This window comes from Dermacentor albipictus, chromosome 5, assembly GCF_038994185.2.
Source record: "Dermacentor albipictus isolate Rhodes 1998 colony chromosome 5, USDA_Dalb.pri_finalv2, whole genome shotgun sequence".
In the NCBI taxonomy this organism is placed as follows: domain Eukaryota; kingdom Metazoa; phylum Arthropoda; class Arachnida; order Ixodida; family Ixodidae; genus Dermacentor; species Dermacentor albipictus.
Window position 1 is genome coordinate 81,715,800 of NC_091825.1, and position 16,470 is coordinate 81,732,269.

At 42.7% G+C, this 16,470-nt stretch overlaps 1 protein-coding gene across 1 annotated transcript in view; it reads right to left on the reverse strand.

Annotated features, from left to right (window-relative positions):
- The window catches only part of Rme-8 (receptor mediated endocytosis 8), a 168,592-nt gene that overhangs the window by 150,926 nt on the left and 1,196 nt on the right, over nucleotides 1-16,470 (reverse strand). The window contains exons 2-4 of the mRNA XM_065442886.2: nucleotides 11,939-12,155; nucleotides 9,503-9,544; nucleotides 1,456-1,656 (exon numbers count right to left, since the gene is read on the reverse strand). Coding sequence (XP_065298958.2) covers nucleotides 1,456-1,656; nucleotides 9,503-9,544; nucleotides 11,939-12,155 — 460 coding nt within the window. The remainder of the gene's footprint in view (nucleotides 1-1,455; nucleotides 1,657-9,502; nucleotides 9,545-11,938; nucleotides 12,156-16,470) is intronic.

Below are 16,470 nucleotides of genomic sequence, written 5' to 3' on the forward strand. Positions count from 1 at the left end.
TAGTTCGAATCGCTGTGGGGCATGCATAAATCTTTTGACATAAGTGCTAGATGTTGACAAATCCTTAAAAAAATATGGTTCTTGCAAATAATGAAACAGTTCCATCCCTGGAATTTGTTAAAATTTAGGTACTGTGATTCAGATATCTTCATGCAAAAATTCAAGTTTGTGGTTTATATATATATATATATATATATATATATATATATATATATATATATATATATATATATATATATATATATATATATATATAATGCAATACATTCTTTACAGGGTTTTGCGCAGTTTTGTGGTTTGGTCTAGAGTCAACGTCCAGTTTTTCGGACTTCCTAGGGGCCATGAAAATGGCAGAAAACTGGACAGTGTAAAAAAATGAATACATGTCTTTTCTGCCCCCAAGGGCTCAAATCACCACAGGCATTTACGAAATAGCTCTGAAAGACTGCCATTACACCCACGGTGCTCGTACTGTGACAGGAGACGACGGGTGCAGAAGTTTGTAATTAGGGGAAACCGTGACAATTACCCCTTCACACATTAATTATGCTTCACCACGTTTCACTGCTATAATGAGGCGAAGCTGACTTTCAGATTATGCAGTGCGCCATGCTTTCTGAGCTTCAATTGTTTCAATGAAAAAACACGGCACCGAACAGCAACAAGCTTGGTAGCGAACGTCGAAGTAACTAGGCCTAGCATTCTCCCAGTGATGGCTACGACTGCCAGCGGATCTGCGTGCGAGAGTGCCTGTTCGAGGCCGCGAAATAATCAAAATGGTGGCGGTAGTGGCTTCAATTAAAGTAATTTCGGACCTGCGGTCATGGCAGAAAGTTTGGAACATCGAACAGCGAAGGTTTCTTTTTTTTGGCGTCCGAAATTTCAGACGTTCTTATACAACGACTATGGGGTATGTGGCAGTGCCGTGGAGGTGCCCGAATTATCGGTCATTGACTATATTTGAAATTTAACGATGGTGAAGGCTATGGAAGCGTTTTGCATTCGCCTGTCATGATGCAGATGACGCAAAGTGCGTCCTTGACTGCACAATAGCAGCAGTTTAGGCAGTGCTGCGCAAATTCAGGGGTTGTGTTTTCAGGTGATCACTTTTTAAGATTTCATTTCATTTTATTACCTTAAAGACCCCATTCGGGGTATTACATAAGGGGTGGTTAACATGTGAACATAAGAAAAGGCAGGTGTTACATTGAAATAAAAGTTTCAACAGTTTCTAGAAATTGTGAATGACATGTGATGCTACTATTTTCACAAATGCCTTGGCACCGGATGCATCAAAGTATGAGGCCAACAGTGTTTCTGGAACTGTATGCAAATAGCGAGCTAGGCACAAGGCCAGAAATGCTGTCAGACATAACTAAAGAATATTGGATATAACTAAGCTATCTTTTTTCAGAATGCAACTTCATTACAAAGAGGTTTGTATGTAGTGCTTACCAGGCGTTCGTGTCCAGTAGCAAGCACCAGCCCTCCCGGTGCGTCTGATAGGGCAGCCATGCCCCGCAAATCACGGTACAGGTACTTGGCGAGGACGTGACCTTTCTGGGCAGGATCCCGCTGCACCAAACCCTGGCAGCCCAACTCCAGCTCCACGGTTTGCTCATCGTCCGACCAATGAACCTTGCGTGCCCGGTAACACTGCGTGTGTGCACCACCATACAATCAAAGAAATAATTACAGTCAAGCCCAATGGTATTGAATTCAGATACAGCGAATTAAGCTCTACCTCAAACGGCCAAAATTTACCTTAGCAATATTCATGCAATATAAACCCCTTAAAACAAATTGAAAATCGCAAATATGGAACTCTGAACATCTACAACCTGCAACGTGCTATGTAAAACCACTAGCAGCCGCTCTTTATTTTTATTTTTCGCCCTTCAAGCGTTTTTTACCGTGTAACCATGTAATCAGAACATGACGCATTACCTGATAGAAAGCTATAGACTGTACTGAGTTGATGGGTTGCTTACACATGCTGCTGTAAGAATCTGATCACCATGGAATGTTTCAGTACCGTTGCATGCAGCTTTGCTTTATCATGTAATGAACTCATCATATATGCTCATAAAAGTTCACTATATCCTGATTTGGATATTACCGTATATGTAACTATTTTCCCTCATGAACCTCTTTGTTATAGCTGGGTTTAACTGAACAACTATCAGGTGTACAAAAATAAAAACGATTACAGAGAGAAGAAAGTGCCACCCAGAGGATTATGGCGCTCCGCTCGAGACGGAAAAAGCGTGCATAGAAGACCATCAAGTGAAAAAGAATAGAGAATACAGAACACAAACAATACAAACATGAAACTTAGCAAAACTCGATGCTCCACAAAATGGTTACAGTCTGCTGAATATATGGTAGTGCAAAGAGCCCACAAGACAGAATATTGGATAGGAATATTGGATACTGGAATTGCTGGGTAGGTCGCAATGCTTGGTGTGTCCATCCATGATCATTCAATGAACCGTTGCGTGGTGACGTCACGGGCCCACCCTTGGGAGCACGCGCAGATAGCATGTTCAGTTTGGAATGTTCGAGGAGGCCGCAATGTTGCCACTCAGCCAGTCGTCATTTTGTACCACGTGCACTGCAGCTTCATCGTGCACAGGGAAATGATGTCACGTAGAATTTTTCCACAGGACATTATTTTGTGAAATGCTTCAAGACATGGACTCGGCAGGGATGAATTTGTCGCAGTGAGTGCTTCATGAACATTTGCAGTGCTTTACATAGCCTGTGAAGCCAGTTCCGTGACAATGGTCTACTGCTGCGTGCTGCTTTCCAAATCCCGGCCTAGGAAGAATGTTAGCGCTTCATTTCATCAATTTCCATTCGACAAACAGCTGTGTTCAAAATGGCAAAAAGCATTTCAAGGGAAAATGTTATAATTAACGACAAGTCAGCATCAACAGTAGTCAGCAGGCATTTTCTTCAAAGTGATTACTTTGAAGGGTGCCATATCAGGAAACTTCGTTCTGGCACCGTGCCGACAGTATTCGACGATTATCCGTCTTACATGGCACCAAGCTCTAAAAAGCCTCGCAAAGAACCAAAGGCTAGGGACCCGCCTCCGCAATCTCAACCAAATAAACGAAAAGCCAATGAAGCAGAGTCGTCACAGGACATTTCAGGTGCGGAAGACTACACTAATGAGTGCACTGGAAGTGTTTCCACACAGACCACCAACAAGGACCATCAACAAGTGAGTCATTATGTTTCACTGGTAGCGAGAGTGCATGCTCAAGTTTCCTACTACCTCTCAAGGTGCGGCAACCTTACTTGGCAAGTAACAGAAGAAAAGAAATTTGACTGCTTACCGTGAAGATTACAATTGGTGCAAAATATTGTTGAGGATTCTCGCCAAGGAGAGAAGAAGGCGGCTTTCCTACTGCATCAAATTCAAAGTTATGGTGTAAATGGCCCAAGCTGCCCTGAAGATATCGTAAGGGCATGCGTCATTTGGTGCTTTGCATTGCCGAAAGGTTATGACCATGCAAGGGCATCAAACCTTTTGACACTGCCCACCAAGTGCACATTACAGAAACGTGTTGGCCTTAGCCCGACATCAGGAATGAGCGCTCCCACGAAAGAAAGACTTATTCTTGAGGTGTCGATGTTGAGCAGCAAGCAACACATGGCATCATTGATAATTGATGAGGCTGCAATAAAACCGAAGTGCTTGTATGACCAAAAGGCAGACGCCATTTTCGAATTCAAAGACGGACCGAACAACGCATTCTGCAGCGTAGAGGGGACCCTGGCAAATACAGCATTGTGCTTTGTTCTTCAAGGTGTGACCGGCACATACAGAATCCCTTGTTCATATTATTTTACGAAGCAGCTGAGTGGGAGGGACCTCCTTGCCTGGGTCAAAGTCATAGTAGCAGTGGAGTCATGCAGATTTGTGGTGACTGATAGTGACTGATAACTACTCTGCAAACAATACAATGTTTAAGCTGCTGGGAAATAGTTGTTTGTCTACAAGCGTGAGCCACCCACGGGACAACAGGAGAGTTATCTTTTTGAATTTTGATCCCTGCCATGTTGTGGAAAATATCCGGAGTCAGTTCCTTGAGCAGACCCTTACATACGTCTCAGGCACAATCACTGAAACATTTGTCCAGCGGCTGTACGAGTTCCAGAAGGACACAACGGTGAAACTTGCTAGAAATCTGATGCAAAAGCACGTCTATCCATAAAATCCGGAGAAGATGAATGCGCTCCGAGCCATACAAGTATTCTCACCACAAGTGATTGCAGCAGTGCAGCATCTGCAAGCTAATTCTCGTAGCCACCAAGCTATAAAAATCTTCATGGAAGCAGGCCCTACAATTGATTTTATGAAGAAAATAAAACAGTAGTTTGACATTCATGACAACCTACAGCGAGAGTGACTGCAAGATGCCCATTTCACAGCAGGAGAACCATCGATTTCTCTGACTGGATAATGAGTTTGTAAATTTCATTAAGAACGTCCAAGAAAGATCGCTTGCATCAGGAGGGGATGCCTTCATGGACGGAACGTTTCATGCCTTCTTGTTCACCACAAAATCTACGATGCCGACGACACAGTACCTCTTAAGCAGGGGTGTCCGGTATGTCTTGATGAGGAAGTTCAATAGCAATCCTTTTGAGGCTGTCTTTGGCCGAATTAGGTCCATGTGTGGAGGCAATAACGCAGTAGTTGCAAGGTCTGTCACAACAGCCCTTGAGCTCATTGTCAAGGAAAGCGAGCTTTCAATGCAGCTCCACACGCCAGACATCGACGATGCCAAAAAGATCGCTGCACATGTACCTCAGGAGGTATTTGATGAACTGAAATGCCTAAAGGGACAGCAATCCAATGTCTCTCCACCAGTTACGTACTCTGGCTTAGCCTACGTTGGTGGCTACCTCATGAAGTTCATGATCCAGTATGGGTGTGAAACCAGCGTGATGCTGCTCTCAACTACCAGCAAAGATAATGTTTCGTTTGAGTTGGTGAAACACCAAGATAAGAGTGGCCTTCACTACCCAAACCCTAGGTTTCTTGTGCTTTTGGACAACACTAAGCTTTTTTGAGAAAGCTGTGCAACAACTCCCCCGCAAAACATGCACGAAGTGCTGAATTTTATTGTAACGCCCTACTCGGAAAATTCTACTGTTCTCAGTTGCTCAGAAAGCCTCAGCAACTGCCACGGCAGGTGATCGGCACATTTGATTGCCGACAAGTTCCTTAGGCTACTTCTGGTCAATCACGCAAAGGTTGTCACTGACAAAAACAAACCATTATTGTACTCGTCCAAGCCACCAAGAAAGTATGCCCTATTCTCTACACATAATAATACTCAAATAAACCAGCCGTTTTTTTATGGTCCTATGATAAGGACTCAGTTTTTAACTGTGCTGCAGCAACAAGCTCATCCATTAAAGGCACAGAAGTGGGGCACAGTAATCAATCAAGGGGGTCACTGATAAGAGAATGTGCATGTGAAAAGTTATCAGGCCCTTTATATGGAAGTAACTCTGCATTCAATATGCAAATAAATGAGCAGCATTTTCCGTACTCGTAAGAAAAAAAATATTCTAATTAATTTTTATTTACCACCATTTCTTCCTCGTAAGATGCGCAATTTTGGTAGACGTTATTATCCTACAAAATTAAGAGGTCATCGGTGGATGCTGCAAAACTCGTATGATTTCCTAAATCACAGCGATGGGCAATGTCGTAAGTACTGACTATTCTAACGACAAGAGAGAAAATATTAGCTGACAGAATCAGGGGTAACCAATGCACGCCACCTTGAATGAGCCTCAGCGTAACACAAGTGAGCAGCAGGACAGGGGTCAGTCGCCAGCACTGCTGCGGAGCAGTGGTCACAGGTGGCAAACAATCCCTTTGACAAGGCCATAAGGGGAGAGCGAGCGAGCGCACGGTCCAGTCCATCCATGACCAAGCATACTAGTGTCTGGTATTGGCAAATAGTATCTCTTCGCAAGCCAAGCCAACAGTGGGCACCATTCTTGTACCACCAGTCGCCTAGATCTTCTCTTTTGCCCAAAATTTCAATCTGCAAATATCTTTCAACCAGTGCTTCTGATAGAGAAAATTACTGCCAGAAGCAAGGGAAAATTGCAGCTGGTTGATGAGCTTAATAAAGCCTTTCTACAGGGCTCATGTGGAAGGAGCCTATTCAGAAGCTTTCGTGGTTGGGGACATATTGGAGTTCCTGGGTGTTGAAATTTTGCTTGCTTGTTCTAAGCCAGTATTTTAGTCCAGTTGGCCATTGAAGCGTCCTGGTGGTACTTTCGAACAATGGTTTAAATACTTGGCCTTGCTTGCTACTTGGTCAAACTTGCAGTTTGGAAACCATGTTTTTAGGCATTTAACTAGATTAGTAGCAGACAAAGGTTTCCACCTGGCAGCAGGGGGTCAGATGCATGAAGTTCTGGAAGCACAGTGTGGGCACTCGGACTAATAGTGTGAAGTAGCCATAAGCACAAAGTAGGGCCCCACGGCAGTGTACCTCCTTACTTTTAGTATGCTTCACTGCACGACAGATATGCTTCACCTCGATACAGTCTGTATGCTCGCATAACATGTTTCTACTGCGGCGAAGCCAACTTAAAAAGAACAGCAATTTTCGAGGGTTCAAATATTTCGAATAGTAAAAGTACCCTTCGAATAGAATCGAACACTAATATATTCGAATGGAAGATTCGAAGTTTCGAATATTCGAGCACCACTAGAAAAAATTACACCCCAGCACTTCATGTCCTGTGGATGTGTCTAATAATTTGCCTAAAGTTGGAGCCTACCAGTGGTTAGAATAATGGGAATAGAATAGGGAGGCTAGATGTGTCCCTTTTATAGAAAGCGAAAGGGTATTCAAAGCTTGTCCAATTCTAGATGAAAAACACCAAGCTCTCAGCATGCCGACCGCTGAGTCAACAGCAGTATTCCTGCAAAGCAATCGAATTAAGCTCAGCTAGACCATAGCTAATGCACCACAGCAAGAAACAAAGCGAAAATTTCCTGAATTCAGAAGCCCAATTTTTGGCACATGAGTGCTCACGCATTCCACCAAAACTTCACATGTTCCACAACTTCGTGTTCAAGAATGCCACAGCAATGCCAGCAGGTGCAGTGAGTGATGCTCAGTCGACAAACCACAGCCAACACAAATGGACGACAAAAAATTGCATTGTCAGAGACTTACGTAAAAGAAGGCATGCTGCTGGAATAGACCCGTTCATTCTTGTTGTGTTATCACTGTGACATATCGGTGGCGACAAGGAAACGTGTTGGCGCGAGACGAACAGACCCACGCAAGCATGAGTGCCAGGCAGCCAACAGAGTTTTCAGATGTGGAAAGTATATGGCCGACATACCGTATTTGCCTGGGGGCTTACTTTCAAGCCCACAAAAGCGTGGAACCAATGAGAAAGCAAGCACTACTCATAACATTGCTCACACAGAGTGCAGCGCTAGTGGTCTAGGGACAGGACCACCCGAAAAAGGTCAACGAGCTGAGCTATGAAGATGTAGTTGGGCATTTGGAAGACCACTAGGTCCTATAAGTTAATGAGATAGCTACAAGTTATGCTTTCTTCTTAGCAGTCCTACCATCCTCTTTCGATCGCAAGATGATGATGAAACTGCTTATGACTTCATAGTGAAAATTAGAAAGCTAGCAAGAAAGCAAAACTTTGAGAGATTACTGGAGTGTATGCTAACCCTTTGAGGGTCAAAGTTGTAAACATATGGTGCTGCAAATAAGTCCCAAATGGTCAATGTTGTGTATTTATGACACCATCTGTACGTTTAAACAACATGCCAATAACTCTGTTGCCCAACAAGAGCTGCCACCCTGTGTGGATACCAAGTACTTTTTTTTTCCTTCCGCAGTCCGTTTCAATTCCATGACTTATTTACGTCAGTTTGTTGCTGACTGCTCATGCATTCATGCGTGTGTGGGAACACGGAGATTAGTTTTGGTTTCATCTCGCAGGCTGTTCCCGTTTGTCGCGCTCGCAAGGACTGATGTCTATCTGGTTTCAAATGTCTCAAAGGGTCACCGCTAGATGCTTGCTCATTTATTGCCCACAGGAGTGTGATTACATCTGTCCACAGGTAGGTGCTGATATATCCAAACTATGCTGCCGTACACATGATTCTCCCATGCCTACATTTTTCTTGCGATGCATGGATGGATGTTATGAGCATCCCCTTTGGAACAGGGCGGTGGATTACGCCACCAAGCTTTTGCTATTATACCGCCTAATGTCCTGCCTAGATGAAACAATAAAAAAAGAAAAAACACTATGAACTACCACACTCAAAATTTCTGGCCCCCTATTGCGAACTGCGCTTTTGTCATTTCCCTACTTTTCTTCCACTAATCCTCCAATCGCCTCTTACTAATGCCTATTGTGGACATGTTTACTTTACCGCTGCTCCCATTGAACCCAAGGGCTTCAAGGAGGCCAGTGGTGCCTAAATCGACCGCTGGGTAGACGTCTTCACATTCTAATAAAACATGCTCCATAGTCTCATTAGCTTTACCACAGCAAGCACATGCTTCTTCTTCCTTCTTATATTTTGCTTTATAGGTGCATGTTCTAAGGCATCCCGATCTCGCTTTGAAAAGTAATGAGTTTCCCTTTGAGTTACCATAAATTGTTTCTTTCCCGATTTCTTTTTTTTCCTCTTAAGTAGTTACTCATGGCAGGTTTCTTTTCCATTGCCGCCACCCACAATATATTATTTCGGCCTCTCTGACTTTCCGCTTGACCTTCTTTGTTGCTGTGTTGCCCACCCTACAGGCCACATACTTGCTGGTAAGCTTCCTAGTTCTTTTCCTCCACTGCGTGACTTACAAAAACCAACTGCCCCTCATTGGCAATGGAACAAAAGAGTACTGCAAGTTTCTGACTTCTTTGGTTTTTTTGACGAGTGCACAACCATAAATTCTTCTTGCATGCACTCACATACACAGTTCGATCATGCTAGGGATGTGTGCGCCAGTTGCATTTCTGCAAGTGAGTTGCACAGTGATTCTTTCAACCCAGACTGCCCAAGTGCCAAATCAGAATGTATCTATTCCAGTGTATCTACTTTTTTTATTCTTACTATAAATGTTTATGCAAGCCCATCTGTATTCATGAATAAACAATGCATGCTTACATATGGAAAATATTTACGTGTCGCTTTATGGTCACTAGAAAAATTTCGGTACATTCTTTTCGAAATAGGTCACTCTAAAAAGTTTAAAACTGCAACAAAAAAAAAATGGATCCTGTATAGTTGTATTTGGTGAAACAAACTGCCCCTCAGATGGTTTAGGGACAAAATTTAACACAACTTGTGTTATCACTATTTCATGTTACAGGCTCCAATGCAACATGGCAGTGAGAAGCATTGATTCAAGGAGCTAATCAACGACATGCCGTACACTTGCAAAGACAAAATCAGCAAAATTGCCAGCGTGCTTACCGCAGTCTCCTTGCAAGGCTCGGCGAACAGGTGCTTGAAATCCTGTAACAGGACAAGCAGGGAAGAGAACTTCAGCCTCTTTACATTTGGACACCACAATCAGCTTTTTCCACAACTTTTTCATGCACAGATATTTGTTTCAATGAGGGGAACTGAATATTATTGAAGAAAGCATTAAATAAAGCTAACAAACACTGATAAATAAATAGGCGTTAATTACTCGACAAGAACTAATATATGAGATAGTCAACTTCTGTAACCATCATGCTGGAAACGGTTCCGTAACTCATCAAGCAACTGTGTCATCGGGCCTTAGGCTGCTGCATATTTATGTGAAGCACTTAACTACTGAATGTGCATGCTGCTCCTCGATCACTTGTTTTTTCAACACATCGCACACACTTTGACATCAAGGTTCCCAAGAAGCTCCACGGCTGTCATTAAGATGACAAAAAATGTCCTTAAAGGGATACCAAAGGAAAATATTAGGCCTAGTTGTATCAACCGATTATTCATCTACAACGTCATCATCATGTCCTGTGTGCCAATATATGCATGCTGCGTAGAAAATTGCCACAGAAATTGTTAGCTGCTGCTTCTTAATTTCGATTTCCCACACCAAAATGAACGAGCTGACATGATCTCCACATGACCTTTCTTTTTTCCACTCTCTGTGAATCAGCCAACACTGATGTCAGGAGAGGTGCCATAGTTTAAAATCGGTGTCATCACTCTAATTCTACCTTTTTCTTTTTCATTTTCGCACTCATAAAAGCTCTGTTCTCGCTACAAATGACAAATTTCTTATTATGGAAGCCTAAGCTCAACTTAATGTTTTCCTTGAGTGTCTTTTAAAGCAGGCATCAGGGCAGGGCTACAGTATTACTACAGGTCAGAATTACAACCAAGCTTGAAAAATAGTGCAGGGGCTGCATTTAGCACAGATTACTTTCCTCCAATTCTACCGATTTCTTGTCTCAGCATAGCTAAGAGTGGCCCGGGCTTACTGTGCACACACACTCATGCATTTCCACTTGGTAACCGTAGGGGCCCTGTAAAAGCATATGCATCCGAGTGGCACAGACTAAAAACTTTGCTAACAGCAGCTATTTTTGCTAAGCTTAGTGTTAATCAGTTGATATAACTGCAGACCAGTGAAACACAACCAAGAATGATAAAATTAGAGCAACAAAATAGGAGAACTGTAGTTGAGGTATACAAAAAGCCAGCAAGCCTCATTTGACTCATGTCCATTGGCTAATAGTCCGAAAGGAAGAGTAACGATGCCATTATTGGACTTTCCACAACAAAAGTTTGTTTTTGTGCTTGGGTTTGTACCATTTCGTGTTCACTTCATTTGCCTGCAACATTCTATTATGCATGACATGCTGAACAGCCGATATTGTTCTGCTTCACATTAGCCCGAGTGCAAGAGAAAGAAATCAAGCATCCATGTTTTGCTTACTTTAAAGGGGCCCTGAACGACTTTTTATCAAAGTGGAGAAAGGCATTTGAAGTGAAAATAGGCCATTTCAGAAATACTTTGCCACAGAAAGTACTTGAATGCGTCAAGCAGAAGCAGAGTTATTGACAATCAAACATGGCCTCCGCTGTGCTCCCATTCATTCTTTAATGCCTTGCACTGCGAAGGCTACGTCTCAGTGGGGCATGCCCACAACACTCCACCTTCTGAATGTCACTGTGGTGTGCAGTTCAAACTTCATTTTTGATGTTAGCGTTGATGGCACGACTGCCACCTTCATTCAGTACCTGCGACATGGTAAACATAAGCCAAGCGTGTTTATCCTCGGCAAGCTGCAGTGCACTTAGCCAGTGAACTTGTGGTGGCACCCCACGGCAGTCGCGGTATCTATGCCATGCAGCCGACCGCAGCTTGATGTTGGCTATCGGCCTATAGCAGCCGTCTAAACAAATGATGAAATAGTGCATCTGACGACAAAATAGTGCATCTAGAAGAGAATGAGGAATGGGGAATTTCGGTTGAAAAGAGTGTTTGAGAGAAAGGTGACTTCGCAATCCGCTTGCGAGCTCCACGCACTGTGTACGACAGCAAAACTTTGCCAAGATGTTCACAGCAACGTACAATACCCGCGGACTATGTTATCTCACCAATTGTGAAGGGTGGTTCAGGGCCCCTTTAAGACAAACCTTAAATGCAAATATACTAATGCACGCCTCTGCTTAAAACTGTTTCTACATGTAATTTTAAATTATTTAATGTCGCAGCTGTCCATGTATGGCTTCAAAAAGTCCAAAAATGTCCAGAACAGTTCCAAACAGTGGCAACCTGTACATTTGAAAGAATGCATCTTGTGGCTCCTTGTGTTGACAACACACAAGGAGCCTTGTGTGCCTGGTTGACCAAGATCTCCACATAAGTCATCACATAATGGTTATTGCTCTTGAAGGTCTCACCAGTGCGCGGGTGATGATGTCAGCACGGTGTTCGGAGAGGAATCGCATGCTGTTTTCACCCTTGCGACCCTTACGGAACGTGATGGAGAACTCGTAGCCCGCACCCAAGGGCTGGATGCGCAGGAAGTCACCATAACTCCACTGGTTGGTGATTTCCATGTAGGGCAGGCTGTAGGTACGGATGCCCTGGGTGCCCACCGAGAACACCCGTGCATATCTGCAAGCCGATCGTCACAGATTAGCACTTTTGCGGGCACAAAATTGTTCCCTCCACATGCTGACAGACAGAAAGCCCCTTATACAGAATTCAAAAAGCTCCTGTGCATTAAGACCCGGCAGCTACCAGCTATAGGATCATGAATCGAACTATCTAACATGATGTGATCATGACATGACTTGATCAACGAGTGTATTAAGAAAATATGCCACACAGCCCTCTCAGTTTAGGGTTACAAAGGTATAGAGAGATCCACAAAACAGTGTAAAGGATGGATGCCACACAAAGAGCATAGAACACAGCTAAACAGTACACTAGATACATTAGTAGGACGTTCTTGAGGGCTAGTTAGTTCATAATTGAAGGTAGGTGAAAACTGCGCGAAAAAAAGGACAGCGAAATAAACACTGCGCTAGTGGTGTGTTGTGCGTTTCTTTCGCTGTCCTCATTTTTCGCGCAGTTTTAACCTATCTTCACTAGATACGGCTTGCAAAATATGCTTCCAAATATCACAGATGGCTTGCAGTTTTAATTATTTACTTTTTTTTTGCTCTGTATTGTCAACAATCCCTATTTCATTTATTTAAGACATCAGAGATTCCTCAAATATAAAAATTGACATTCACCTGACTAGTAGCAGAATGCTACATAGAGTTTACTCCTTTCAGTGCCTTGAAAGATCAATCTTTGGAAACGAAGAGTTTAACCCGGACTGGCAACTTAAAAGACTGCTGATATTTTACAGGGCAAATGCTCTGCTACCCAAGCTAACCAAGGTTCTAGCAGGTGATAGCATAAGGCAAAAATTAATGACTAAAAACCGTGAAAGCTTTGAAACAAATGAGTTGTTCAAATAGGCTCAGATGGTAGAGCAAATGCCCCGCAAAAGCTGCTGGATTTGACGTACTGACCAAGACAAATGTTTTCTCAACAGCCGAGCTCTCTTGTAAAAGACACGGAAATGTGTCCTTTTGTATAATTTTGCCACAGTCAGCTAGATGGCAAAATTTATTTACATGCCTCCACCTTATAGGCTTATGCAGAACATGCTTGAATAATTCATCACGAACTGATAATGCTTCTCACAAGACACACGAGTGCTAACCCTTATAGTTCGTTCATCCAAAAAGCCCCTTGCCAGTACTCTCACAGAGACTGTCAACTCACTTGAGATGCTATGAAAACACAGCTTGGCCAACTGGTATTACTATCTCTAAAATGCTAAGTTATTGAAACATGTCCTTACTGCTACATGCAGTGACATTTCTGTAGCACTAAGAAGTCAAATGAGTGTGTGCCTGCGCAACTGAAAGATCAAAAGTTTTATTGCAATAGTCACTTTTCACATACAGCATACAAGCATACATCGCCACATGAGAGGGAGGCTAAAGAGTGTGTGTGTGTGACGAGGCCTACCCTCTCTGTGGTGACAAACAGCGCATTTGAGACTGCAACAGACTTCCTTGTATGGCAGCATTAAAATCATACAGAAAATGAATATCCACAATTCTGTGTGGTAGATAAATATTTTAACATAATTACTGCAGAGTCCCATAAATTGAGCATTGTTATTACAGTCACACAACCATCGTGTTAGCAGCACATTACTTTGGTGTTCCTTTGCTTTTTACAAGATTATCTGACGACTCCAAGAAGTCATCACAACCGAAACTATACCACAACACTAGTGGCAACTTATTTTACCTATTATTTTTTCGAGCAAATGATTTCTAAAACAGCTAAATAATGCACCAGCAAAACGAAAGTTCTTTCCTGCTCCATTCATTCTGCCATACACAATGCAGACTGTTTTAGAAGGCCTGCATGTAGTGGGTATTTTTCTTAGCCAGGGTACTACACTCTGACATCTCGCATGAGTACTTGTGCTTTTCTTCAGATAACTTTAGAATATGAACCCTGCATAAGTACAACTATTAATGCGAACAGCATTCTTGGCATTCTCTGACCAATTCTCTTCCCAGCTATGTAACCATTTTGGTGGGCCAATCCCAAAGATAATTCAGTCTAAAAATAAAGGCCTATTCATGTTTCTAATGCAAATAGCATTCTTGGCCCTGTAGGAGCAGATTTCTTTTTTTTTTAATTATGGGGTTTTATGTGCCAAAACCACTTTCTGATTATGAGGCACGCCGTAGTGGAGGACTCCGAAAATTTCGACCACCTGGGGTTCTTTAACGTGCACCTAAATCTAAGTACAAGGGTGTTTTCGCATTTCGCCACCATCGAAATGCGGCTGCCATGGCCGGGATTCGATCCCGCGACCTCGTGCTCAGCAGCCCAACACCATAGTCACTGAGCAACCACGGCGGGTCCAGATTTCTTTCTGGTGATCTATCTAACCATTTTTGTGGGCCCATCCCGAAGACAGTGCAGTCTAAATACGAGGGCATATCCTTCCTTCTAAAGTGAATATCATTCTTGGCATTGTCAGACAAGTTTCCGTTCTGGCTACCTATCTAACCATTTTTATTGGCTGATCCCGAAGGTGTTGCGGTTCAGCAATGTGGGCCTAACCTGTGGGTCTAACCTTAATCACGGCTTTAAAAAAAATTATTTGAATTTTTTTTCATCTCAAAAGAATACAATTTGCATACCTGGATAGTCATTATAGCTGTGCTGCGCCCGAACATTTATTGTTCTGAATGATGTAGCTGGCCTGCCACATTGGTGGCTCAGTGGCTATGATGCTGTGACGGTGAGCAACAAGTCACAGGTTTGATTCCACAAGTGCCTAAGTCCATGCAGAATGCACTTACACTTAGATTTTTTAGACCCCTTGGTGATAAAATTAATCAATCCACTATTGTAGAGTACCTCATGTCCACAGTTGAGTCATGGGATATAAAATTTGATTATTTGAACCGAGCAGTGGAAAGTAGTAGTGATAAACCTAATAAAGTTTACGTTGTTTTATGTGCCAAAGAAGTGCTCCGTGGTATCAGTGGCAAGTTATGGATTAGCAATTTATGGCTGTAGTTCTGTTCTGTGCATTTAATTTTTCACTATGCAGTGTGTGCACTCCGTGCCTACTAATATGCAACTGTCTGAGAAGACAGCAAGCCTGAGTTTGTATATTCAGTTAATCGCCTTCAGTGACTCCTCCAATTTCTTAGACTAACTGTTGCACTAGTTGGCCTTGCATAACTGTTGAGGGGAAGTGGCACTAAAAAAGAAGTGCACTCGGGAAGACAAGACGAGCACTTGGCCCCTCTTCCTATGCCTTCCTAGCGCCAATTTTCCTCCGCTCAAAAAACATTAGCACTAAGAAGAAGCACTAAGGCGTTCCTCTGCACCTGCACTTTCACATGGTGTCATATCCAGCACAATGCCTCTCTGCAGAGACAGACATTCAATGTCATTGCAGCATTTCTGCAGCCGGTCCTGTCAATGCACTCGACACCTGTGTGACATCAAAACAATGTTGAGAAGTGCATCTGTAGGCAAGTTCCAACAGGTTTGACCAACTAGTGCACACTGAGAAGTGGTACTCGCAATACTGACCAGTGTAGACAGCGTACGGTTTTCTGTGATGACAAGGTACGACATGACAACTACTATGAATGCAGCATTCAGAGTCTCTTAAAGGGAATAAAGAGTGATAAAAACAATTGAAAATGATGAGGCACAGCTGTAGTTCCACAAGGAAAATTGCAAATTTGTGTACATAACCAATTGAAATGGTGCAGAAATTAAGTAAGCAGTCATGATTTGTCAAGTGTCAAGTTACACAATCCACACAAGCAATTTTCTTTCTTTAAAGGCCCGAGTAGTGTGTATCCACGTAGCATTCACACTGGGGCTGGATGCATCTGAAATAACTGAGATCACCTTATTCATTAAACCTGTCATTTTCAGTTACCATACCTATCACTGGAGGAATAACCACCTTCAACAGTTTGCAGGTGAACTGAAGTGTGTTATGTTGAATGAACAATAAAAGCTATGCACAACATGAGACACTGCAGCCCTCAAAAAAGACTTCCCATTTAACTTGCTGCAACTGAATGGCATATTTGCAGGAATTGTGAACATTGTTTATGTTGCAATTTGAAGTCTTCGTGCAAAATGAAGTTTCAGAGGCACCCAAGTTGCCAAATGAATTAAAACCACATGCATTCAGAAACTGCATGCTTTCGCTTATTTTGTAACTGGTTTCACCGATGGGTTCAGTCAAACATGACTTAAATACAAATCTAGGTCAAGAATTTGAAGATGGACAGAAACTAGAAAACACTGTTTATAATAATAAAGAAACACGGGATGAAAAGGCACCCTAACCACGTGCGCTTCATTG